Source organism: Pelodiscus sinensis, unplaced genomic scaffold (assembly GCF_049634645.1).
Source record: "Pelodiscus sinensis isolate JC-2024 unplaced genomic scaffold, ASM4963464v1 ctg87, whole genome shotgun sequence".
NCBI classification, from domain to species: domain Eukaryota; kingdom Metazoa; phylum Chordata; order Testudines; family Trionychidae; genus Pelodiscus; species Pelodiscus sinensis.
This window is the reverse complement of record NW_027466017.1, coordinates 184,788-208,931: the sequence shown is the minus strand read 5'-3', so window position 1 is coordinate 208,931 and position 24,144 is coordinate 184,788. Positions and strand designations below refer to the sequence as shown.

The window sequence follows — 24,144 nt, the reverse complement described above, 5'->3', positions numbered from 1 at the left end:
AAGCTGACAAGGATAACAACCGGGGATAAATGTCTCTGGTTTCCCTACCCAACACTAGCTTCAAGTTCTTACACCACAATGGCCTCCGTTACTTGCCTCAATTAGCTGAGGGGCAAGATCAGGGCGTGGATGGCATGACCTAGTGCTTGGAGCAGGAATCAAGAATGGGTCAGACACCAGGGTGTTTGAATCTGAGTCAGGACCAATCTGGAGGGATTCCAGGAGCAGATATTGCAGGGGAAACCAGTCAACAGCAGAAAGAAATAACTTCTTGTACCTTTGCTTGAGTTAAATAGACTTTGGGACCTGTCAGGACCCCTAGGTTTCCACCAATGAGAGGTCTGGACTGGAGTCCCCCTGTAGAGTTCATCTTCTAGTCTAGCTTCATTAGGACACTGAGTGGCCAGGTTATGGGCTATCCCCTCAGTGTGCGGTGGGCCAACCTTTGAGATCCAGGGGTCTAGATAGAGAGGGAAGGAAGAATCCAGGTGGGCCAGATTTGTCAAAGGTATTTATCCTGTACATCTCTGGTGCCGGGAGCTTTCTTAGCAGACGAGCAAACAGAGGAGCCAGTACAAACACTTCAGGTAAACTCTTGCTAACTTTATTGTGCACAGAATAGTAAAGGAAAGCAAGGCAAAGTAACACAGATCTATTTCAAAGCACAGGATAGTTAGCACAGACAATAATATAACACCGCCGCCTAGGACAAGACACCAGATACTTCATTTTAAGGATGCGGCTATACATGCATAAATCTATAAATCGCACACTGCTCCACCGCTAATACCCTTACGATTGTCAGACCGGAGGCCGTGGTCTCGTTTCCCCATGTGCAGAGAAGTCCACCAAACATTGGTCCCCGCCACCCAAAAAGCTTCCCCAGCCCTGCTTTTACAGATTTATAGAACCCCTCTTTTCCCACCCCAGAAATACAGATTTCAAGTGACAGAACCCTCCTTCTCCCCCCAGAGAGAACCTGCAAATAACCCGCAGCCCCGTGTCTCACCGGGACCACGAGGGTCAGCCGGGGCGTAGCTTTCCGGCGGAGGCTGCCCACGTGCCCTCGGGGGAGGTATTGCCACTGCGCCCTAGTGCAGCCGAGGGAGCAGCCCCCCGTCAGCCCGTTGCGCTGTGTACTGGATCACCCCCTCCTCGTCCTCCCGCACTGTGATTCTGTTCTCCCCTTCCCCTGAGACGAACACCAGCTCCTCGTCGCCATCCCAGATGGCCAGCCTGGCGTTGCCCTGCACCCAACCGGGTTCCAGATTGAAACCCCTCAGGGCCTCATCGAAACAGGCCACCAGCGCCTTCTGCTGGCCATCCCTTGAGTGCAGTCCATTGCGCACATGCCACAGGGTGTCGGCGCTCAGTGGCGGTGGGTGGGAACGTAACCGGGCCCGGAACATGGGAGCCGGGAGCGCCGACATGTCGTACTGGGCTCTGCCATCGTGGTAGGACACGGAGATCGCACACGCACCTTTACCCGAGAAGAAATCCAGGTGGCCCCCATCCCAGCTCAGCCGCAGCTGGGCGTTCTCCTGCACGCAGGGGGGCTCGCGGCTGAACTGGGCGATGGCCTCCTCAAAGCAGCGGCCCAGCTCCTCACCCAGCACGCCCCAGCACCCCAGCCGGTCCTGCACCCTGGCCAGCTCAGCCACGCTCAGTTGCTCAGAGCCGCCGTCGGACCACGGCACCGGCCTGTCCGCTCCCAGCGCCGTGATACAATACTGGGGCTCCCCGTCAGCGTGGAGCACCGAGATCTCACACAGCCCCTGGCCGGAGACGAACTCCAGCTCCTCCCCGCCCCAGCGGATCTGCAGCCGGGCGTTGGCCTGCACCCACCGGGGCTCCTGGCGGAAACCCTCCCAGGCACAGTCCAGGCAGGCCGCGAGGGCCGCGGTGTCCCCGACACAGGCCCGCAGCTTGTCCCGCATCCACTCCAGGCTGTGCACGGAGAGGTATTCGGGGTCCGAGCGTAGGTGAGCCAGGTAGATGCCCAGGGGGAGCTGGAGGTGGTACTGGGGCTTGGGTTCTGCCTCCCGCACCGTGAGCTCACATTCCCCGGCCCCGGAGGTGAACTCCAGCTCCCCCCCGGCCCAGTGGATGCGCAGCCGGGCGCTCGCCTGCACGCCCTGCGGCTCCCTGCTCAGGTAACTAGAGGCCCAACTAACGCAGACGCTCAGGGCTTTGGTGTCGCCTTGGCATACGTACAACTTGTCCCGCATGGCTGTCAGCATGTCGGGGCTCAGGGGTTCCCGGCGGGCGCGTATCCGTGCCAGGTACATGTCCAGGGGCAGCTTGGTTTCCAGCCACAGCGGGGTCCCTTGGAGAGACACCACGCTGACCTCGCACGCCCCGTCCCCCGAGAGGAACACCAGGCTGCCCCTGTCCCAACTCAGCCGCAGCCGGGTGTTCTCCTGCAGGCAGGGGGGCTCCCGGCTGAACCGGGCCACGGCCTCCTCGAAGCAGCCGCTCAGCGCCTGGCCCAGAGCCCCCCAGTGCCCCAGCCGGTCCCGCACCCTCGCCAGGTCAGCCACGCTCAGCGGCTCAGGGCCGCCGTCAGACCAAGGCACCTGAGTGTCTGCTCCCAGCTCTGTGACGTGATACTGGGGCTCCCCGTCGGCAAGGAGCACCGAGATCTCGCACAGCCCCTGGCCGGAGACGAACTCCAGCTCCTCCCCGCCGCAGCGGATCCGCAGCTGGGCGTTGGCCTGCACCCACCGGGGCTCCTGGCAGAATCCCTCCCAGGCACAGAGAAAACAGGCCCTTGTGGCATCTCTGTCGCCTTTACAAGACTCCAACTCCTGCCATGCACTCTGCAGGGCCTCGGGGCTCAGGGGCTGCGGGCGGGGGCGGAACCGTGCCAGGTACATGCCCACGGGCAGCTCCTCCACCTTGTAGCAGGGGCTCCCGTCCTCACAGCGCATGGAGATTTCACACGCGCCTGCCCCCGAGAGGAACACCAGGCTGCTCCCGTCCCCGCACAGCCGGAGCCGGGCGTTCGCCTGCAGGCAGAGGGGCTCCCGGCTGAACCGGGCGATGGCCTCCTCGAAGCAGCTGCTCAGCTCCTCGCGTACCACCCCCCAGCACTTCAGCCTGTCCCGCACCCTCGCTAGATTGGCCACGCTCAGCGGCTCCGGGTCGGCATCAGACCACGTCACTGGAGTCTCCCCTCCCAGAGTCGTGATGCGATACTGGGGGTCCCCGTCGGTGTGGAGCACCAAGATCCCGTACAGACCCTGGCCGGAGACAAACTCCTGCCAAAAATCCCAGTTGAGCTGCAGCCGGGCGTGGGCCTGCACACACCGGGGCTCCTGGCGCAAACCCTGCCAGGCCCAGTCCAGACAGATTCTTAGTTTCTCCACCTCCCACTTGTAGGGGTCCAGCCTGTGCAGCACCCTCAGGAGCGTGTCGGGGCTCAGCGGCGGTGGGCGGGCACGTAACTGCTCCAGGTAGGTATAGAGGGGGAGCTGCTCCACCTGGTAGTGGGCGCTGCCGTCCCGATAGCACACGGAGAGCTCACATGCCCCCTCCAGCCCGGACTGGAAATGCAGCTCCCCCCCGCCCCAGCGGATCCGCAGCCGGGCGTCGTTCTGCAGAGTCGAGAGCTCCTGGCTGAACTCCTGCCGGGCCAGATCCAAGCAGCTGCTCAGCTCCTCGCCCAGCACCCCCCAGCACCCCAGCCGGTCCCGCACCCTGGCCAGGTCGGCCACGCTCAGCGGCTCCGGGCCGCCATCGGACCACGGCACCGGCATGTCCGCTCCCAGCGCCGTGATGCCATACTGGGGTCGCCCGTCGGCATGGAGCACCGAGATCTCGCACAGCCCCTGGCCGGAGACGAACTCCAGCTCCTCCCCGCCGCAGTGGATCCGCAGCCGGGCGTTGGCCTGCACCCACCGGGGCTCCCGGGAGAACCCGTTCAACGCGCACTGCAGACATGGCCTCAGGGGGCGATTTGGCTCTGTGTAGGACCAGCTTCTGCTCAGCAGCCTCGACAGAGATTCAGTGCTCAGGGGCTCTGTGCGGGCGCGTATCCGAGCAAGGTCCACATCCAGGGGGAGCTTCTTAACCTCGTAGGAGGGCCCCCTGTACCCAGAGCACACGGAGATCTCACACTGCCCCTGCCCCGCCAGGAAGGCCAGGTTCTGCCCACTCCACCAGATCTGCAGCCGGGCGTTCGTCTGCACGCAGGGGAGCTCCCTGCTGAACTGGGCGATGGCCTCCTCAAAGCAGCTGCTCAGCTCCTTGCCCAGGGCCCCCCAGCGCCCCAGCCGGTCCCGCACTCTGGCCAGGTCGGCCACGCTCAGCGGCTCCGGGTGGGAGCGCAGCAAAGCCAGATACGCAGCCCTGGCTGGCTCTGTGATGTGATACCGGGGCTGCCCGTCGGCGTGGAGCACCAAGATCTTGCACTGCCCCTGGCCGGAGACGAACTCCAGCTCCTCCCCGCCCCAGCGGAGCCGCAGCCGGGTGTTCTCCTGCACACACCGGGGCTCCTGGCTGAACTCCTGCAGGGCGAGGGCAAAGCAGCTCCCCAGCTCCTCCTCCAGCACCCCCCAGCGCTGCAGCCGGTCCCGCACCCTGGCCAGCCCGGCCACGCTCAGCGGCTCCGGGTGGGAGCGCAGCCAAGCCAGATACACGGTCCCCGTCCCCCCCGCGACAGTGTACTGGGGCTCCCCGTCCCGGCAGGACACGCTGAGCTCACACTGGCCCTGCCCGGAGACGAACTCCAGCGCCCCGGCCTCCCACTGCACCCGCAGCCGGGCGTTCTCCTGTACGCACTGGGGCTCGTGGCAGAACCGCTCCAGGGCGAGGTCCAGGCAGGCGCCCAGCTCCATGCCAAGCTCCCCGCTTCGCTCCAGCCCGGCCCGCACGCCCTGCAGGGTCCCCAGGCTCAGCGGCAGGGGGTGGGCGCGTAAGCTGGCCAGATCCTCCATGGGCTCAGTGACGTGGCACCGGCACGCCCGCTCTGCTCCGATCTCCCACCAAAGGACTCCTGGCGGGAACAGACCCTCCGCTCCTCAGCTGGGTCCCCTGCAGGATCTAGCTTGCCCCCAGGCTCCTGGCGTGGGGCACCTCCCAGTCAGAAGGTCCCGGCCGCACGTTTCCGCTGGATGTTCCTGTGACCGCCCGTCTCTGCTCCGCTGCCCTGGCCTCTCAGGACCTGGGAAACAACCAAGAGATACTCACTTGAAGAGAGGAGACTAAGGGGGGATTGGACAGAGCTCTATGAAATCGTGACGGGGGTGGAGAAAGTGACTAAGGAAAAGTTATTTCCTTGGTCGGTCCCATAACACAAGACCTAGACATCACCCAATGATATGAAGAGGTAGCAGGTTTAAAACCAAAGGAACAGCACAGTTAACCTGTGGAACTCCTTGCCAGAGGATGTGGTGAAGACCAGGTTCAGCAAAGAACTAGATACATTCATGTAGGTTAGATCTATCCTCAGTGGATTAGTTGCCTCATTAGCTCAGAGGCCAATTAAAAGGGGAAATGCAGGGGCAGGCTAGCTGAGCCCAGAGGAGTTAAAATCGATCTAGGGAGGCTAACGAGGGTGACCAAAATTGCAAATGAAGCGTGGGATTTAAATATCCCGCACTTGATTTGCATGCTCCCGGCCGGTCGCCATTTTAGAAATTGACTAGCCCGAAGTAAGTGCCCGCGTCTACTCGTGGCAGTGAAACGGGAGTCCGAAATAAAGCCCGAACTCGAATTAGCTGGTAAAGCTCATTGCAGGAGGAATACCAGCGAATTCGAGGTGGGGCTTTAAATCGGAATCCCGTTTCACTGCCGCGTCTCCACCTCCTGCCATCCCCGTGCAAGGCCGGGCCGGCTGAGCCCCCGCCCCCAGCCCATGTCTGGCCCCGCCCGGCCCCATGGCGGCCTCCGAGCTGCGCCCCCACCCGGAATATTTCTGGCAACTGTGGCTCAGTGGCACGCGGTGTGGAGGGGCGGCAGCCCCGGGCAGGTCTCAGGGGGGGGATCGCCCCCCTGTGGGGATCGCCCCCCAAAGCCAATAAGTGGGTGATGGGCTCCTACCCCTCGGCCCCTCCCCTGAGGGGAAAAGGCCAAGTCTGCCCCCCTGAAATCCAAAGGGGAGAGCCCCCCTGGATTTCCCCCTCCCCCAGCCCAGCGAGGTGGGGGGGCGGCGCTGGCTTTAGGGGAGGGGGGCGATCCGGGGGATGTGGCTGATTTTCCATGTTAAACGCTCCCCCCTCAGGATGTGGGGTGAGTCTCTGAGCCCGCGGGGCCCCTTATATTCCACCATCCCCCGTTCCTACTGGGCTCCCATTGCCAGCTCCCTCCTCTCCCTGCTCTAAACCCCAGGGTCTGCCTCCCCCATTTCTGTCCTCCCCTGCCCCTCGTGTTTGTACCCCCCCTTCTGCCCTTCCCAGCCACAGCCTCCTGCCAACTCCCCCCCCCCCCCCGCTGTGCGTATGCGTCGTGGGGACCAACTGGCGTGTAAAAGGCTTTGGGAGAAGAGGGGGGATTTCAGGCTTTACGTGAGTCAGCCGAGGCAGTTGGAGGGGGACAGGGATGGTTGGCGGAGGGGTTGCCCTGGGAAGGGGTGGGGAGGGGCAGAGTTAAGGCTGTTTGGGGGCAAATCGTTGGGGTTGCCACCTGAGCTCACGACGCCCGTAGCTGTGTGAGCGTTTTTCACGGGGGAGCGGGGATTCGCCTGGCCGCAGCCAGCGCTGTGGGTTGGCAGCTTCCCATGTAACCACCAACCCCAGCCGTGCTCCAGGATCTCTGCCGGGAGGGGCGGGGCCGGGTGTCTCAGCCTCAGTGTTCCCAGCCCCGGATCCCAGGAGGAATTTCCCTTGTCCCCATCCCGGGGGTCGCTCCCGCTCCGTCTGGCACCGGAAAGGCCGGGCTGTGCCGATCCCTCAGCCGCGTCTGCTCCGGGATGCCGGGGACAGAGAGATCCCCTCCCTGGCCCTCCTAGATTGACCCCAGTGCCCGGCTGCATCTCAGCTCTGCCCCATTCGCTCCCCGCCTGGCCGCCCTGCTCCGAACCGGCCTCCCCACCTCGCCGGGGGCCGGGCGCTCCTGGTCCAGCCCGGCAGCACCGCAGGAGGAGTCCGGCTGGCTCAGACGGGGCAGGAGGGAGGCACGGAGGCGGCAGCAGCGTCTGTGCCGGGCGGGAGGAGTTGTCGTTGCTGGACTTTGTCCTACCCACAGTGCACAGCAGGGCTCCCCTGGGCAGGCCGGGGCCGTGGGGTGAGAATGCAGGGCTGGGCTGGGAGAGGCGGTTTTGGGGGCCCCTGCCACGGAGGCCGAGGGGGAGAGATTGGCCAGGCCCCCGGGCAAGCTGGGAGGGGGGCAGAGCCAGCCCCTAGCACCTCCTGAAACCCCTCATCCCACCACTCCTCAGCACTGCCCGGGGTGCGCCCTGCCTCTCCCCTGAGGCTGAGAGCTCTGGGGACCCCAGACTGCCCCCCCAACCAGCCCCAATGTTCTCCCATTGAAACGGGCGTCTCCTGTTCTGTTCCCAGGCCCCGGGAGGAGCCGGCCGGGGGAGAAGCTGCGCCGAGGCCGGGGAGCGGGACTCCCCAGAAGGGCCAAGCTGCAGCGCCCTGGGAAGCTGGTGGCAGCTGCACCCCCGGGGATCTGCGGGCCGAGCCGGGAGCCCGTCTCCACCCTGCCCTGCAGGACTCCGGCCCAGAGCCCCACAAGGTGCTGCACAAAGCCCAGCAGTGCCCGGCTCCGGAGCCCGGCCCAGCGTCTGGGAACAGGAGGCAGCCGCCCCGTGCCGGGGGAGCTGCTGGGAGTGTGCCCAGGGGGCCCTTGTGTGGGCTGGGCAGCGCCAGGATGGCTGACGGCTGTGGGGGAGAGGAGCAGCCGTGTCCCTCAGGGGGTGACACCGACGGGGGCCCCATCCCCGAGCCCCCAGGGGATGTGTCCGCCCCCCAGGTGCTGAGCGCGGAGGCCCTGCAGGGCGTGCGGGCTGAGCTGGCACAACGAGGGGAGCCAGATGCCGAGCTGGACGCCTGCCTGGCCCTGGCCCTGGAGCAGTTCTGCCGGGAGCCTCCCTGCGTGCAAGAGGACGCCCGCCTGGAGATCTGCTGGGGCGGAGGCAGCCTGGCCTTCCTGGCAGGGGCGGGCGCGTGCGAGCTCTCTGTGCGCTGCAGGGATGGGCGCCCCTGCTACGAGGTGGGGGAGCTGCCCCTGGCTGCGGAGCTGGCTCGGGTCCGCGCCGGCCTGGTGCCGCTGAGCGCCGACACGCTGCTGACGCTGCTGGAGAATCTGTGGGACAGTGAGCTGAGCGAGGACCCCTCACGCTCTGCGTGTGCCACGCCTGGAACGAGTTCGCCCTGGAGCCCGAGTGCGTGTGGGCCAACGCCCGGCTGCGGATCCAGTGCGGCCCGGAGCTGCTGGAGTTCGTCTCCGGCGAGGGGCTGTGCGAGGTCTTGGTGCCCATGGGCGAGGAGGCGCCGGATTATTGCATCACAGAGCTGGGCCCGGACCGGCCCGTGACCTGGTCCCACACCTGCCCGGAGCCGCTGAGCGTGGCCCACCTGGAGATCGTGCGCTTCCGGCTGGGGCGCTGGGGGGTGGTGCGCGTGGAGCTGAGCGGCTGCTTCGAGGAGGCCATCGCCCGGTTCAGCCGGGAGCCCGTATGCGTGCAGGAGAATGCCCGGCTGCGGATGTGCGGGGACGGGAGCACCCTGGAGTTCCTCTCGGGGGAGGGGGCGTGTGAGATCAACGTGTCCTACAAGGAGGGGAGACCCCACTATGAGGTCGGGGAGCTGCCCCTGCATCTGTGCTTGGCTCAGTTGCACCCCCAAACAGATCCACCCAGTGCCGGGCCCCCTGATGCTGTGTGATCAGAATAGGACTGTAAATTGGGATTGTCCATAGACCCAGTGTTTCTTAAACTGTGCGGAGAACAACAGAATTCAAAATGGCCGTCCTTAAAGGGGCAAGCAACCTTTTTAATCTCAGTAACTTCTTCCCGACCTTTTTTTTTTTTTTTGTGCTCAACAAAAAGTCCTTGGTGTTCCTTGTAAAAAAAATTACTGTTTGATGTTCCTCAGTCTTAAAAAGTTTAAGAAACACCGCCATAGACCGAACAGCCCCCCAAATCTTTCTTTAGTGTCGTGGCTGCGGGGGGAGGAAATTTGTGCTCTGGAGTCTGGACCTTGACTAAATTGGTGATCCTGGCCGTTCCATTGCACCGAAACGTGCCCGCTGCCGTCGGGCAGGACATGGGCATCCTGTTTCTACGCAGGTACCTGCTTTGTGCTTGACTCTGCCGGGGGGACACCCACAGGGCAAAGTGGAGACTGGAGCCAGCCTGGCCCACCGTGAATGGGGCCTTCAAGTTCATGGCCTAGTCCGGGGTGGCCAAACCATGCTGGGCAAAGAGCCAAGATAGCAGAGGTTCCAGGGCAAAGTTATTGAGCAAAAAAGAAAAGAAAATAGGACGGACCCTTTAAAAGGAGCCTCTGGTTACATTTGGTTTAAAAAAAAAAAAAAAAGCTCTGCCCCTTTAAGAACCCGCAGTTAAGCACGTTCTGAGGCTTTTTGGCCACAGTACGCGCCCGCCGCCTGCTGCCATCTTTATTTCTGCAGCTTTCATGGCTGCGCCGGACAGCTCCCCTGCCCAGGTCTGCACAGGGAGCCGGGCGGAGAGGGCCGTTTTTGGAAGCATGGGGGTGGCTTTCGAGCCATGGTGGGGGGCTTCGTGAGCCACACCCGGGAAGGGGAAGAGCCACATTCGGCTTGCGAGCCTCAGAGTGGCCACCCCTGGCCTAGTCCAAGAGAATTCAACTCGCAATAGGCCGTGGAAAAAGTTCGCACCTGATCGGCCTTCCTGTGGGCTCCTCGGTTACAGTGTGGGTAACGGTGACTTTGGACTCCATCTTGGGCCTGTCATTTTCCACACGCTAACCCAGCAGTAGCTCCGCGTGGGAGAACGTATAATCCCTCCATCCCCAAGAGGTTCTGCGTTTGGCCTTTTTCCTTCTCTGATCCCTGGGCTTGCACTCAGAAGTGCAGAAGGGCTTTTTTGGGTGTTACCTGAGACCCCGACTGTGAGACAATTGACTCTAAAACAGAGCGAACCAAACACCCAAACCTGCGGAACTCCTGGCCTCAAGATTTCACTGTGAGCAGTCGTTTAGCAGGATCTGAAACAGGCCGGGATATTTCTCTGGAGAAGCAGAACAGCCAATGTTAGAACAGTGAAGGTTCAAAATACAGAGATTCTGGTGCTAAAATCGTGGTGGTGTATATCGATAGCTGGCGATTTGGAAGCAATTTCCACCCATGGGGAAGCTGTCCCCAAACTGCCCACTAGGTGGCCTCTTGGACCAGCCAAAGTTGGCATCTAAATGAAACTCCCTTTGCATCTGGGATACATGAACAGGAGTGTCGTGAGCAAGACACGAGAAGTCGTTCTTCTGCTCTACTCTGCGCTGGTTAGGCCTCAGTTGGAGGATTGTGTCCAGTTCTGGGCGCCACATTTCAAGAAAGATGTGGAGAAATTGGAGACGGTCTAGAGAAGAGCAACAAGAATGATGAAAGGTCTAGAGAACATGAGCTAGGAGGGAAGGCTGAAGGAATTGGGTTTGTTTAGTTTAGAAAAGAGAAGATTGAGGGGGGACGTGAGAGCCGTTTTCAGGTATCTAAAAGTGTGTCACAAGGAGGAGGGAGAAAACTTGTTCATCTTGGCCTCTGGGGATAGAACAAGAAGCAATGGGCTTATACTGCAGCAAGGGAGGTTGAGGTTGGACATTAGGAAAAAGTTCCTCACTGTCAGGGTGGTTAAACACTGGAATAAATTGCCCAGGGAGGTTGTGGAATCCCCATCTCTGGAGATATTGAAGAGTAGGTTAGATAAATGTCTATCAGGGATGGTCTAGACAGTGCTGGGTCCTGCCATGAGGGCAGGGGACTGGACTCGATGACCTCTCGAGGTCCCTTCCAGTCCTAGTGTTCTGTGATTCTATGATCTCCACCCAACAAACCAGGGTCCTGTACGCTGTGGGTTTTCTCGCGGGTTCCCTTCCCTCTGTCACAGTCTACCCAGCGTTCTGTCTGTTTTCGGGCAGGAAGCCTTTGTTCTAAGGTCCCTGCGAGAAGACGCACACCGGGAGACATTGGTAGCACGCAAGAAGTTGATTTATTGGCCCTACAAGGCCCAGGCACCCAGCGAAGGTGCCAGTAAAGGCTGTGAACCTGGACAGACATCGCTCGTTTCCGGATCACACCCGTAGCTGCGTTGTTCCCCTGCCGTGACGCCACCCAGCCCAGTTCTTTGACCCCAGTAGACGTAGAATTTTAAACCCGCTCTCTTCTCTGCCCCACCGCGACCCATCTGAGTTGTGGCCGTCCGTCAGTTGTGTTTTGGTCTCCTTAAATGCCGCTGGATCTCATTCCAGTCCTTGGAGTAACAGACGTTTCCATCTTTGAGCTGGAAGACGTGGATGGGGGTGTCCCCTTTCCCGGAGACGAACTCCAGCATCAGCCTGTTGCTCCTCACCAGCATCCTGGCGTTGTTCTGGATGCGCCGGGGCTCTTTGGAGAACCTCTCCTTCGCCTTCTCCAAGCAGGATTTCAGCCCGTCGGTCCGTCCCTTCCAGGGGAACAACTTGGCCTTCACTTTGTCCAGGTTTTCCAGACTCAGCGCCAGCTTCCCGCCGGGCGACTTCTCGACGGAGCTGTCGAAAATGGGGAGCAGCACCTGGCGCCAGGGCAGCTCCTGGATGTAGGAGACTTCATTGGTGCTCTTCTGCTGGCCAGAGACGGGCTCTAGGTGCTGTTCCTCGCAGCAGATCACCAGCCGGGACTTCTCCTGCAGCCAGCCGGCCTCCTGGCTGCACCTCAGCAGCGCGCGGTCCAGACACTCCTCCGAGGGGCGACAGAGGCCGCCCAGGGACGCCAGCTCGCTCTGCACCTTGGCGATGCTCTCCATGCTCTGCGCCTCCGGGCGGGCGGGAGGGAATCCGGCCCTGGGGATCAGGCCGAGGTGCCACTGCACAACGGGGGCAGACGGAGACACGGTCACAAACTCAGCTCTGGGAGGGGGAGAGGAAACCAATCAAAAAGACAAGGCGGGGGGAGGCCGGAGGTTGTCCGGTCTCCCTTGCAGGTCTCGTGGGCTCTGATTTTACTCTCGCACCGGAGGACGTGACCTGGCTTCAGGATTTACACAGGGAACATCTGGCCCCGACCTTCATCCCTAGGTTCTGTCCCCACGCTGGGTAGGCAGTGAGGGCTAGTGGTTAGGGCCGGGAGCCAGGACTCCTGGGTCCTGTCTCTAGCTCTGGGGAGGTGCCCCTTCCCTTGGACTGGAGCCAATTCAGCTTTAGGGGCGACCGAGGGAGGCGGATTGGGGGGGATAGGCTGGGGCTCAGCTGCTCACTGCTGCAGGGCTGGATTAAGGGGGGGCTAGCCAGGGAGCTGCCCGGGGCACCAACCTATGGGGGGGCACCCGATTGAAGTGGTAAGGGGTGCCGTGCTCCCGGGGGTGGGCCTGTGCATGTGCCGTGCACCCAAGGGTGGGGCCACGCATACGCCAGGTGCCCACTGTCCAGGGCGCAAATATGGCTCAGTCCAGCCCTGCACTGCTGTGCCTAACACAGATGCTGCCCTGTGTCTGTCCCCCACAAAGCCGCCCTCTCCCCCCCCAGGTCACATAGCTGAGGGGCGGGGCAATGCGGGTGGGAGGGGGCGGAGCCGGGAGGAGAAGAGGCGGGACAGGGGCGGGGCCTGGGACAGGGGCGTCTGTCTCTCTGGTGGGAGGGGCCAGACTGGACCGTTAACAAGCAGGGTCTCCTCTAGACCCGCTAAATCAAACCCTGCACGATGGATTGCAGCAGCCTCGATCTCCCTTTAGGGCGTAGATAAGGCTCACAGGGACGAGGCAGTACGAGTCCTCCGATCTTGGCGGGGGAAACTTCTCCAGGGTCCTGCCTGACTCACTCTCTCCTCCCACCCACAAGGTCCTGCCCCCCACGGCGTCCCCCCTAAAGCAAAGGGCACGCCCCAGACATCCCAACCTTCAACACAGCGGCCATACAAATAGCTAAGCAATCCCTCTATTGAAACCCCCCAAAACTGCAGGTCAGAAGGCCGGCAGCCACAACGGTTACGCAATCGGCCAACACCAAACCTCCACCCAGACAAAACGCCCGACCGAGCAAACCCTCGGTAGCCTCTTACCGCGTCCTCTGCTCCCCAGCCCAAAGACGACGTATTCCCGGCTTACGCTAAGCCAGCAATGCAGCACCCAACCACACCTTTTCTGAGAGGTGCGATGCACCTTGGACGGGACAAACAGCTGACTGGATGGGGAAAGAGGGGGGAGGGGACCCAGGAACCTTGTACGGAGTGTCAAGGTCTCCTCCCGGCAGATACGGACAGCTGTTGTATCATTCCATTGCCCACGCCCCTGGCTCTCTGATTGGTCCGTTCGTTAGGGCTCGGCCTTTTTGATTGGCCCAAAGAGGAGGTGTCCCAGCTGTCTCGAGCTCACGGGTAAGGCCTGTGTGGTCAGCTGGGACGGGCGGTGGGGTAGGAGCACCGCTGGGGGGCAGCTATGGGACATGGGATTGTCAGTCCGGCTTGAGGGGTGTCCCAGGTGTGGTGTGTTTGGGGGGACAGGGGGTCACATCCGTCTCAACTTCCTCCCCCCCCTCGGGCTGGATCAGAGCTGGTGCCCCTAGAAGTGTCCCAGTCTGTACCCCGCCCCCTTGGAGGAAGACCCCAGCTGGGGCAGAGGGGCGGTGTAGTGGGGGCGTCTTTGTGTTGCTGGATTCTCTGATTTGGGTCGGTCTCCCCTGCCTGGGAGGGACTGCTCTGGGGTTTGCTCATTTATCAGGGTTACTCCTATGGGGCTGGGGAGAGGTTCATAATTTTGCTCTTGTGCTACTTGTGTTCGCCTATGGAGCTGGATTCTCCCTGCGGCCAATTCCCCCTCCCACTGGAGCTCTCCTGCAGGAACTGGGATCCTCAGGACGGGTTCTTCCCGCCTTAGCAACACACGGACACTCACCCCCACCACCAGAGCGCGTCTGAGGGGACTGGGTCATCCGCACCCACACGCTGACCCCTCCTATGTCCCTGGACTCAGCAGGCTGGTTTAACAGCAATGCCACACTGCACCCTCATGTGCCTTTGGGCGCCGTGGGCTGGATTTCACAGCACTTTAAGCTGCCTTCCTCCTATGCCCCCAAGTTCAGCACCTCCCTATCCCCACTCACCCCACAAGCATTCGCTGGTAAACCCCACGATGAGCAAACCCCATGGGATTTTGGGGCACCACAGGGATCTTTAGCGTGGGGACAGGAGGCGTTGGTGCAGAGCGAATGGGGAAGCCAAAACCACCCCCCTGAGGAAGAGTGAGCGAAGAGAAAGAAAAAAAGCGAGAAGCAACCAGCTTAATGATCAAAGTGATTTATTTCTGGGTAGTGACAATATATATATAGGGAGCCAAACACACAAAGCAGTTACAATATTAAATCCAACAGTCTAAAACTGATTGGCTGTGTCTAGACTGGCAAGTTTTTCCGCAAAATCATCTGCTTTTGCGGAAAAACTTGCCAGCTGTCTACACTGGCCGCTTGAATTTCTGCAAAAGCACTGACGATTTCATGTAAGATCATCAGTGCTTTTCTGGAAATACTATGCTGCTCCTGTTCGGGCAAAAGTCTTTTTCCGAAAAACTTTTGCGCAAAGGGCCAGTGCTGCTTTTTTCCGACTCGGGGCTTTGCCGGAGAAAAGCGCCAGTCTAGACGGGATCTTGCGGAAAAGAAACCCTTTTCCGGAAGATCTCTTATTCCTACATTTTACAGCAAAAACCTGAGCTGGAAAAAAGCGGCAGCCATGTTCATGCAAATGCCGCGGGGGATATTTAAATCCCCCGCGGATTTGCAATTCCGAAGTGTCTCATTAGCATCCCTTTTCCGGAAAAGGGTGCCAATGTAGACACGGCCGAGATGAAGACGTCTCAATGGAACTGATGCAGTTTAAATGCAGGTATCAGAACAGTGTTTCTTGGGCAAGGGGAGGAGTTTTTGTAGGGACAGGACACTAGTTGGAGGAGACACTGGATTTGTTTCTGGGTAAACAGAGGCGAGGCAACAGAGACTGATCACTCCTGGCTATGGGGGATGTTCTTTGAAGGAGTTTACAATGCAACTAGGCAGTTTCAGTATCTGGATATCAAAAGGCTCCATTGCTAGAATTGGTCTGATAGAGATTTCCCATCAGGCCGTGCTTCTCTGCTTTCGGTATCCCATAGGTCAGTGCGGTTCCTGCCTTGGAAGAGCTGGTCTCCATGCTGTGTGCTAATGGAAAGGTCTTTTTGTTCTATCTTCAATGCAGCTGAGGCTGGGGTGTGTCCTTTACCTGTGTCTGGAGGGGTGTAGGTGGGTCTCCCCCGGCCTTTTCCTTGCTTTGTCCGTGATTCTAGCAGAGGCCTGGGAAGGGGGTTTGTTTTCCATGAGTATCACTCTCTGGGTTCTCAAAAACACAGGCCTGGCAAGTGGCCACGCTCTGGTTCCCCAAGAACACAGGGCTGGTAGGTGACACTACGGCCCAATGACCCAGCTGGGATCTGCCCCATTGGCTCCCCAATCCTGTCATTTTGATTCCGGTGGCTGCATTACTGGCACAAGTCAATTTGGGCAGGTTAGACAGACATCACTCCGGAATGGTCTAGACAGTACGGGGTCCTGCCGTGAGGTCAGGGGACTGGACTCGATGACTCTCGAGGTCCCTTCCAGTTCTCGTGTTCTATGATTCTATTATTTGAAAACCAGGCAACCCCACAACCCTGCACACTTGTAAATTCACGGATATTTCAGATTATGCCAGAGGGCAGACTTGGTCCCTTTCGGTTTGGTAGTTGCAGTTTCTGTTGGGAACTGTGCGCGAGACAGCTGTGGGGAGGGAGTCTCTGGAAATCCCCCTCCAGGAGTGACTCATTGTAACGAGGAACTTACAGAGTACAACTTCCTGCAAGTATTAAAGTGCACCTCATGAGTGCAGCTTACCAGACGGTGTTTCTTTGTGAAACTTATAAATACGGTCACCTGGTAATATCAGACCTTTGTGCAGGAAGATTGCAATGAATTAACTGTGGTAACGGTCCATTAGTCTGCAGAAGAGAAGAGTGAGGGGGGATTTGAGAGCAGCCTTCAACTCCCTGAAGAGAGAGTCCAGAGAGGATGGAGAGAGGCTGTTTTCAGTGGGGGTAGATGCAGAACAAGGAGTAATGGTCTCCAGTTGCAGTGGGGGAGATCTAGGATGGAGATGAGTGTGAGGAGGGTCTGAATCACTGCTTCCATTGCAGCCAGGTGGAATGGGAAAGAAATCCTGCATGTGGTTCTGTAAATACAGTTCACTCTATTTACTCAGGCCTGCTAGCTATTCAATTCTTAGATGGTACGTTGCCCATTGTAACCAATTTGGCTGTTGTGGGGTCACAAACTGCATGAACCCTAAATGCAGAAATTGAAAGATAAAACCACCAGTGCGTGCAACTATTGTGCTGCGAGTGCGAGTCAGTCAGAGGTGTGCTGTGGAGAACAACAGAGTTCAAAATGGCTGCCCTTAAAGGGCCAGATGACTTTTTTTTTTTTTGCTCAATAACTTTTCTCCTTCTCCCTCACCCCGCTTTTTTTTTTTTTTTTTTTTTTTTTTGCTTGATGACAAAAAATTCTTGGTGTTCCTCATAAAAAAAATTATTGTTTGGTGTTTTTCAATATTAAAAAGTTTAAGAAACACTGTCCTAGATGGACAGTGCCCACGAGAGCGTTCACACTGCAATATAACACAAGCCATGACAAATATCATCTCACGCACTGCAGCCTGCCCCTATGTTCTAATTAGACGCAGCACGCCATAACAGCAGAAGAAATGTGTGAAAGGGCCATAGACAGAGGTCATGATAAAATTAAGGAGAGAAACATTTAAGAAAATTTCTCAATGGCTTAAATGACTGCTTCTTGGAGCAGCTGGTGCAGGAACCCACAAGGGGAGAGGCAATACTCGATTTAGTCCTGAGCAGAGCGAAGGATCAGGTCCAGGAAATAACCGTTACAGGACCGCTTGGGAATAGTGACCATAATATAATAACATTCAACATTCCTGTGGTGGGAAGAACACCTCAGCAGTCCAGCACCCTGGCATTTAATTTCAAAAAGGGGAATTACACAAAAATGAGGAGGTTAGTTAAACAGAAATTAAAAGGCACAGTGACTAGAGCCAAATCCCTGTAAGCTGCATGGAAACTTTTTAAAGACACCATAATAGAGGCCCAACTTAAATGTATACCCCAAATCAAAAAACATAGCAAGAGACCTAAAAAATAGTCACCGTGGTTTAACCAGCATGTAAAAGAAACAGTGAGGGACAAAAAGGTATCTTTTAAAAAGTGGAAGTCCAATCCTAGTGAGATAAATAGAAAGGAACATAAACACTGTCAAATCAAGTAAAAAAATGTAATTAGAAAAGCAAAAAAAGATTTTGAGGAACAGCTAGCCAAAAACTCAAACAGAAATAACAAAATGTTTTTTAAGTACATTAGAAGCAGGAAGCCTGCTAAAAACCAGTGGGTCCCCAAGATGATCGAGCTATAAAATGAGCAATCAAGGACGATAAAGCCATTGCGGAGAAACTAAATGATTTCTTTGCTTCAGTCTTCAAGGCTGAGAACGTTGGGGAGATTCCCAAATCTGCACCGTCCTTTGTGGGTGATGAATCTGAAGAACTGTCCCGGATTGAAGTGTCATTAGAGGAGGTTTTGGAACAAATAGAAAAACTTAATGTTAACAAATCTCCGGGAGCGGATGGCATTCATCCAAGGGTTCTAAAAGAACTCAAATGGGAAATTGCTGAGCTATGATCTGTGGTTTGTAACCTATCCCTTAAATCGGCTTCCGTACCTAATGACTGGAAGGTAGCCAACGTGACACCAATATTTAAAAAGGGCTCTAGAGGCGATCCTGGCAATTACAGACCGGTAAGTCTAATTTCAGTACTGGGCAAATTAGTCGAAACAAGAGTAAAGAATAAAATTGTGAAGCATGTAGAAGAACATAATTTGTTGGACAAAAGTCAACATGGTTTCTGTAAAGGGAAATCATGTCTTACTAATCTATTAGGGTATGTCTACACTACAAAGTTAATTAGAACTAACAGACGTTAGTTCAAATTAATTTTAATAGGCGCTACACATACAAACCGCTAGTTTGAACTTAATTCAAACTAGGTAAACCTCATTCTACGAGGACTAACGCCTAGTTCGAATTAAGTAGTTTGAATTAAGGGCAGTGTAGCCACTTAATTCGAACTAGTGGGAGGCTAGCCCTCCCCAGCTTGCCCTGGTGGCCACTCTGGGCACCACCAGGGAAACTCTTCTGCCCCCCTCCTGGCCCCGGAGCCCTTAAAGGGGCACAGGCTGGCTATGGTGCCTGTGCCAGGTGCAAGCCTGCCAGCACCCTGCCAGCAGACCCTGCACCTGGTACGGCATGAGCCAGCAGATGAGTTTCCCTGGTGGTGCCCAGAATGGCCACCAGGGCAAGCTGGGGAGGGCTAGCCTCCCACTAGTTCAAATTAAGTGGCTACACAGCCCTTAATTCGAACTACTTAATTTGAACTAGGCGTTAGTCCTCGTAGAATGAGGTTTATCTGGTTTGAATTAAGCGCTCCGCTAGTTCGAATTAAGTTCGAACTAGCGGTTTGCCTGTGTAGCGCCTATCAAAGTTAATTCGAACTAACGGCTGTTCATTCGAATTAACTTTGTAGTGTAGACATACCTAGATCTCTGGGCTCGGCTCACAGTGTGGCTCCGATTCTGTCCTTTGGGACCTGAAGAGGACATACGGCAAAAAGGTCTCTGTTTGGGGCTGTCGGATATTACAGGTGATACTATGGCAGATTCAGGGGAGGGGGCCCAGCCTCAGTTTACCCTGCTCTGGCTGTCAAATGTCAGCCCCTTCCCAACATCTGTGGAAATTTCTGTCTCCATGAGAACATACAAAAGAACATAAGACCGGCCAGACTGGGTCAGACCAAAGGCCCGTCCAGCCCAATGTCCTGTCTGCCGACAGCAGCCAATACCAGGTGCCCCAGAGGGAGGGAACAGAATGCAGAATCAAGTGGTCCTCCTCTCATCCATTTCCAGCCCCTGACAAACAGAGGCAAGGGACACCAGCCCTACCCATCCTGGCTAATAGCCATTGATAGACCTACCCTCCATGAATTTTTCTGGCTCTCTTTTGAAACCTGTCTTCACCACATCCTCTGGCAAGGAGTTCCACAAGTTGATTGTGAGTTGTGAGAAGAAAAACTTCCTTTGGTTTGTTTTACACCTGCGACCATCCTTCCTTCCTTTCTCTATAAAAGAGACACTGCCCCAGCTAGCTGGCTGCTTCACATGAATGGCATTCTGGGATATGAGTTTGGGGCAATTTTCTTTTCCCGTGGTCTTTCCACGGGACTGAGAGACCTGGGTTCTTGTGCTAAGTCTGCTTTGCTACATGACCTCTTTGTGCAGGGTGGGGGTCCTAACCTCCTTTGTCAAGTGCATTCATGAAAATGGCTAGCTGGTGTTATTGTTCGTTAGTTGGATTTCTATCAATATTTACCCATTGAACTAATATTAATATTGTGGAATAAGTTAAAGGGTGTAATAATTGGGGGGTTTAAAAAAAATGTAATTTGAGGCCCTTGTTCAAATGTGCATGGTGATTCTCCATAACAAAGGTTGCCTCTGCAACAAAAAAATTAACTCTGTTTTGTATAAATGAAAAATGTGTTAAAAAATATCTCTAACTCCTCCATGAACCAACAAAAAATGCCAAAAATTACTGCATCAAAAAAAGCAAATTAATAACGCCAAACACTAAAAAAGCAAGCATTTACCTATTAAAATATTCATAATCCAAGCCAGTTTATCGTAGGGAAAAAAAATCACAAAAAACCACAACCAAAGCCAAACATTTGTCAAAAAACAATCTCGCCATGCAAAACTTTCTAATTCCAATTAAAGACTACCATAAAAACCTGCTTTGCTATCATTTTTAGAACATCCTGCCAAAACAAAAGCATTGGTCCCTTCTCTGCTCATAATCCCAATCTGGTTGACCACAAACTATAACCTAATAAATAGAACTTTGATTGGTACAATTGTAGCTATGTGTGTGTGTTGTGGAGGGGGAGCTATGTAGGCAGATGCTAAGTGCTTTGCTACTGTATTCTCAATAACTGGGGGATCTTGCCTTTCCCCCCTATAAAACTCAGGGGTGCTTCTGAGAGGATAGCACCTCACCTTGCTGTAGCCAGGACTCTGGGGGCGAGAACCGCTGAGCACTCTATCAGGAAAACATCTGGCCCATTACATCCTAAACCAAGAAGGTCCGTTGGCACCCTTAGCACCCCTCACAGCACCCTTGAGAGGTAAACATGGGGCCCTGCAGGCGGATAGAAAAGTTCATTGACTCTGCTCCAACCTGTTTAAAGGCGCATCCCACAGCCAGGCTGCATGCCAGGAGCCCTGGGGGTGGGTGTTACTAGACCTCAGCCCTGAAGAGACGTTCAGCAGAAGGGTCCCTTGCGGGTTCAATACCTGTGCGGCCCTGGGATAGCAGGGAACCAGCGCGAGGGCAAGGACAGAGAAATCTGAAAAACCGTCGGCAACTTACTGGGGGGTGGACAGGAGCGAAACTCCCCTGGTCTTCTATTTCACCCCGGCACACAGCTGACCGCGGGAAATCGGACACAGCTCAGAAGAGACACTGTTCTCTTTTACTTTCTGCACTGTTCACAGCTGATACTTGCAGAAGCTGGAGAAAAGCATAAATACACTTGCTGGAAGGATGCAGCATCATTGCCTGTTTTTATCACTGAACATTCACAGTTTCCTCTGGTTTTTTGGCGTTGTTCCCAGGAGTAGAGATTGAGGCTGACCCAGAATCAGAGCTAGCGATTGCAGCTCTCATGTCGCCACCATTCAAAAAAAAGATGGGTCAGGATCAGTGTCTCCAGATTGCAGGTGGGGAAACCGAGGCAGGCACACCCAGGCTGTCCCACGAGGTGCAGGCAGGAAGGGAACCATGTTCACCCGGGCTCAGCCCAGTGCTCTAGGTGCTCAGACGTGATAACCGCCCCCACCCCGTCTCCCGCTGGGACGGGATGTTTGTGTTCATTGTTGGAGACCAGCCCAGGGCGGGATACTTAGCTCAGAGCCCCAGTGGGAATCTCTGTTGGGAACTGTGTGAGAGACAGCTGTGGGGAGGGAGTCTCTGGAAATCCCCCTCCAGAAGTGACTCATCGTAACGAGGAACTTACAGAGTACAGCTTCCTGCAAGTATTAAAGTGCACCTCATGAGTGCAGCTTACCAGACGGTGTTTCTTTGTGAAACTTATAAATACGGTCACCTGGTAATATCAGACCTTTGTGCAGGAAGATTGCAATGAATTAACTGTGGTAACGGTCCATTAGTCTGCAGAAGAGAAGAGGGAGGGGGGATTTGAGAGCAGCCTTCAACTCCCTGAAGGGGGGTTCCAAAGAGGATGGAGAGAGGCTGTTTTCAGTGGGGGCAGATGCAGAACAAGGAGCAATGGGCTCAAGTTGCAGTGGGGGAGATCTAGGATGGAGATGAGTGTAAGGAGGGTCTGAATCACTGCTTCCAGTGCAGCCAGGTGGAATGGGAATGAAATCCTGCATGTGGTTCTGTAAATACAGTTCACTCTATTTACTCAGGCCTGCTAGCTATTCAGCTCTTAGATGGTACGTTGCCCATTGTAACCAATTTGGCTGTTGTGGGGTCACAAACTGCATGAACCCTAAATGCAGAAATTGAAAGATAGGACCACCAGTGTGTGCAACTATTGTGCTGCGAGTGCGAGGCAGTCAGAGGTGTGCTGTGGAGAACAACAGAGTTCAAAATGGCCACCCTTAAAGGGCCAGGTGACTTTTTTTTTTTTGCTCAATAACTTTTCTCCTCCCCCCCCACCCCCGCCTTTTTTTTTTTTTTTTTGCTTGACAACAAAAAATTCTTGGTGTTCCTCATAAAAAAATTATTGTTTGGTGTTCCTCAATCTTAAAAAGTTTAAAAAACAGCGTCCTAGATGGAACCCAGCCCTGCCCTGTGAATGGGTTACAATGAAATCCTTACTCAGTGTTATATTTTTACTGTTTTCATTCTTTGCCCGTGTTTTCTTTGGTCTTGTCCACACATCTCAATTTAATTCCCAAACCGCTTTTTTTAGCAACAAGCCCCCGTGAGCGTTCACACTGCAATACAACACAAGCCATGACAAATATCATCTCATGCACTGCAGCCTGCCCCTATGTTCTAATTAGACGCAGCACGCCATAAGGGCACAAGAAATGTGTGGAAAGGTCATAGACAGAGGTCACGATGAAAAATTAAGGAGAGAAACATTTAAGAAAATTTCTCAGTGGCTTAAATGACTGCTTCTTGGAGCAGCTGGTGCAGGAACCCACAAGGGGAGAGGCAATTCTCGATTTAGTCCTGAGTGGAGTGCAGGATCAGGTCCAGGATATAACCGTTACAGGACCGCTTGGGAATAGTGACCATAATATAATAACATTCAACATTCCTGTGGTGGGAAGAACACCTCAGCAGTCCAGCACCCTGGCATTTAATTTCAAAAAGGGGAATTACACAAAAATGAGGAGGTTAGTTAAACAGAAATTAAAAGGCACAGTGACTAGAGCCAAATCCCTGCAAGCTGCATGGAAAATTTTAAAGACACCATAATAGAGGCCCAACTTAAATGTATACCCCAAATTAAAAAACATAGCAAGAGACCTAAAAAAGAGTCACCGTGGCTTCACCACCATGTAAAAGAAGCAGTGAGGGACAAAAAGGCATCTTTTAAGAAGTGGAAGTCCAATCCTAGTGAGATAAATAAAAAGGAACATAAAAACTGTCAAATCAAGTGTAAACATGTAATAAGAAAAGCAAAACAAGATTTTGAGGAACAGCTAGCCAAAAACTCAAAAAGAAATAACAAAATGTTTTTTAAGTACATTAGAAGCAGGAAGCCTGCTAAAAAGCCTGTGGGTCCCCTAGATGATCGAGATATAAAAGGAGCAATCAAGGACGATAAAGCCATTGCGGAGAAACTAAATGATTTCTTTGCTTCAGTCTTCACGGCTGAGGACATTGGGGAGATTCCCAAATCTCTAATGTCCTTTGTGGGTGATGAATCTGAGGAACTGTCCCGGATTGAAGTGTCATTAGAGGAGGTTTTGGAACAAATAGAAAAACTTAATGTTAACAAATCTCCGGGACCAGATGGCATTCATCCAAGGGTTCTAAAAGAACTCAAATGGGAAATTGCTGCGCTATTCTCTTTGGTTTGTAACCTATCCCTTAAATCGGCTTCCGTACCTAATGACTGGAAGGTAGCCAACGTGACACCGATATTTAGAAAGGGCTCTAGAGGCGATCCCGGCAATTACAGACCGGTAAGTCTAACTTCAGTACCGGGCAAATTAGTCGAAACAATAGTAAAAAATAAAATTGTGAAGCATGTAGAAGAACATAATTTGTTGGACAAAAGTCATCATGGTTTCTGTAAAGGGAAATCATGTCTTACTAATCTGTTAGAGTTCTTTGAAGGGGTTAACAAACATGCGGACAAGGGGGATCCAGTAGATATAGTATACTTGGATTTTCAGAAAGCCTTTGACAAGGTCCCTCACCAAAAACTCTTGTGTAAATTACATGGCTATGGGATAAGAGGGAAGCTGGACCTCCAGCTCTGCCCTCCACTCTTTGAGCTAGAGGAGAGATGTGGTCGTTGCTAGCAGTAGTAGGTTGTTATCCTCCCACAGATGAGTCATGATGAGTTTTATTGGAGCTTTATCCACCACTGAAGTAAACTCCAAACAGTTCCACCAGCAGATCCCAGCAGGAAACAGGTGAGATGGGGCAGGCGGGTATCTGAGGTGGATACCTCCAGCCTCATCCTGTAATCTCCTTCTCTGCTCTGAGATGGGAGAAAAGCCCATGGGACCTTTCCAAACCCCTGTGCAGACAGATGGACAACTTAGAGCTGCCCTAGTTCTGTTCCCTCCAGACCACACTTGGGTTCCTGGATGATCCAGACAAAAGAACCCAACAACCTGGATTTGTTTTCCCAGTTTTCCAT

The 24,144-nt window shown here is 55.1% G+C and overlaps 1 protein-coding gene across 2 annotated transcripts; it reads right to left on the bottom strand.

Annotated features, from left to right (window-relative positions):
• Positions 1-582: 582 nt before the first annotated feature.
• LOC142825960 (uncharacterized) lies at positions 583-21,452 on the bottom strand. 2 transcript variants are annotated; one of them, XM_075918284.1, is made up of 2 exons: positions 20,661-21,452; positions 583-5,164 (listed from the first exon to the last, which is right to left on the bottom strand). In XM_075918284.1, exon 2 carries the CDS (start codon positions 4,935-4,937, stop codon positions 1,092-1,094), a length of 3,846 nt encoding a protein of 1,281 aa, XP_075774399.1. In that variant the 5' UTR covers positions 4,938-5,164; positions 20,661-21,452; the 3' UTR covers positions 583-1,091. The 2 variants fall into 2 exon arrangements, with proteins under 2 accessions (XP_075774399.1, XP_075774400.1); XM_075918285.1 differs by lacking the exon at positions 20,661-21,452 and adding an exon at positions 7,033-7,138.
• Positions 21,453-24,144: the final 2,692 nt, after the last annotated feature.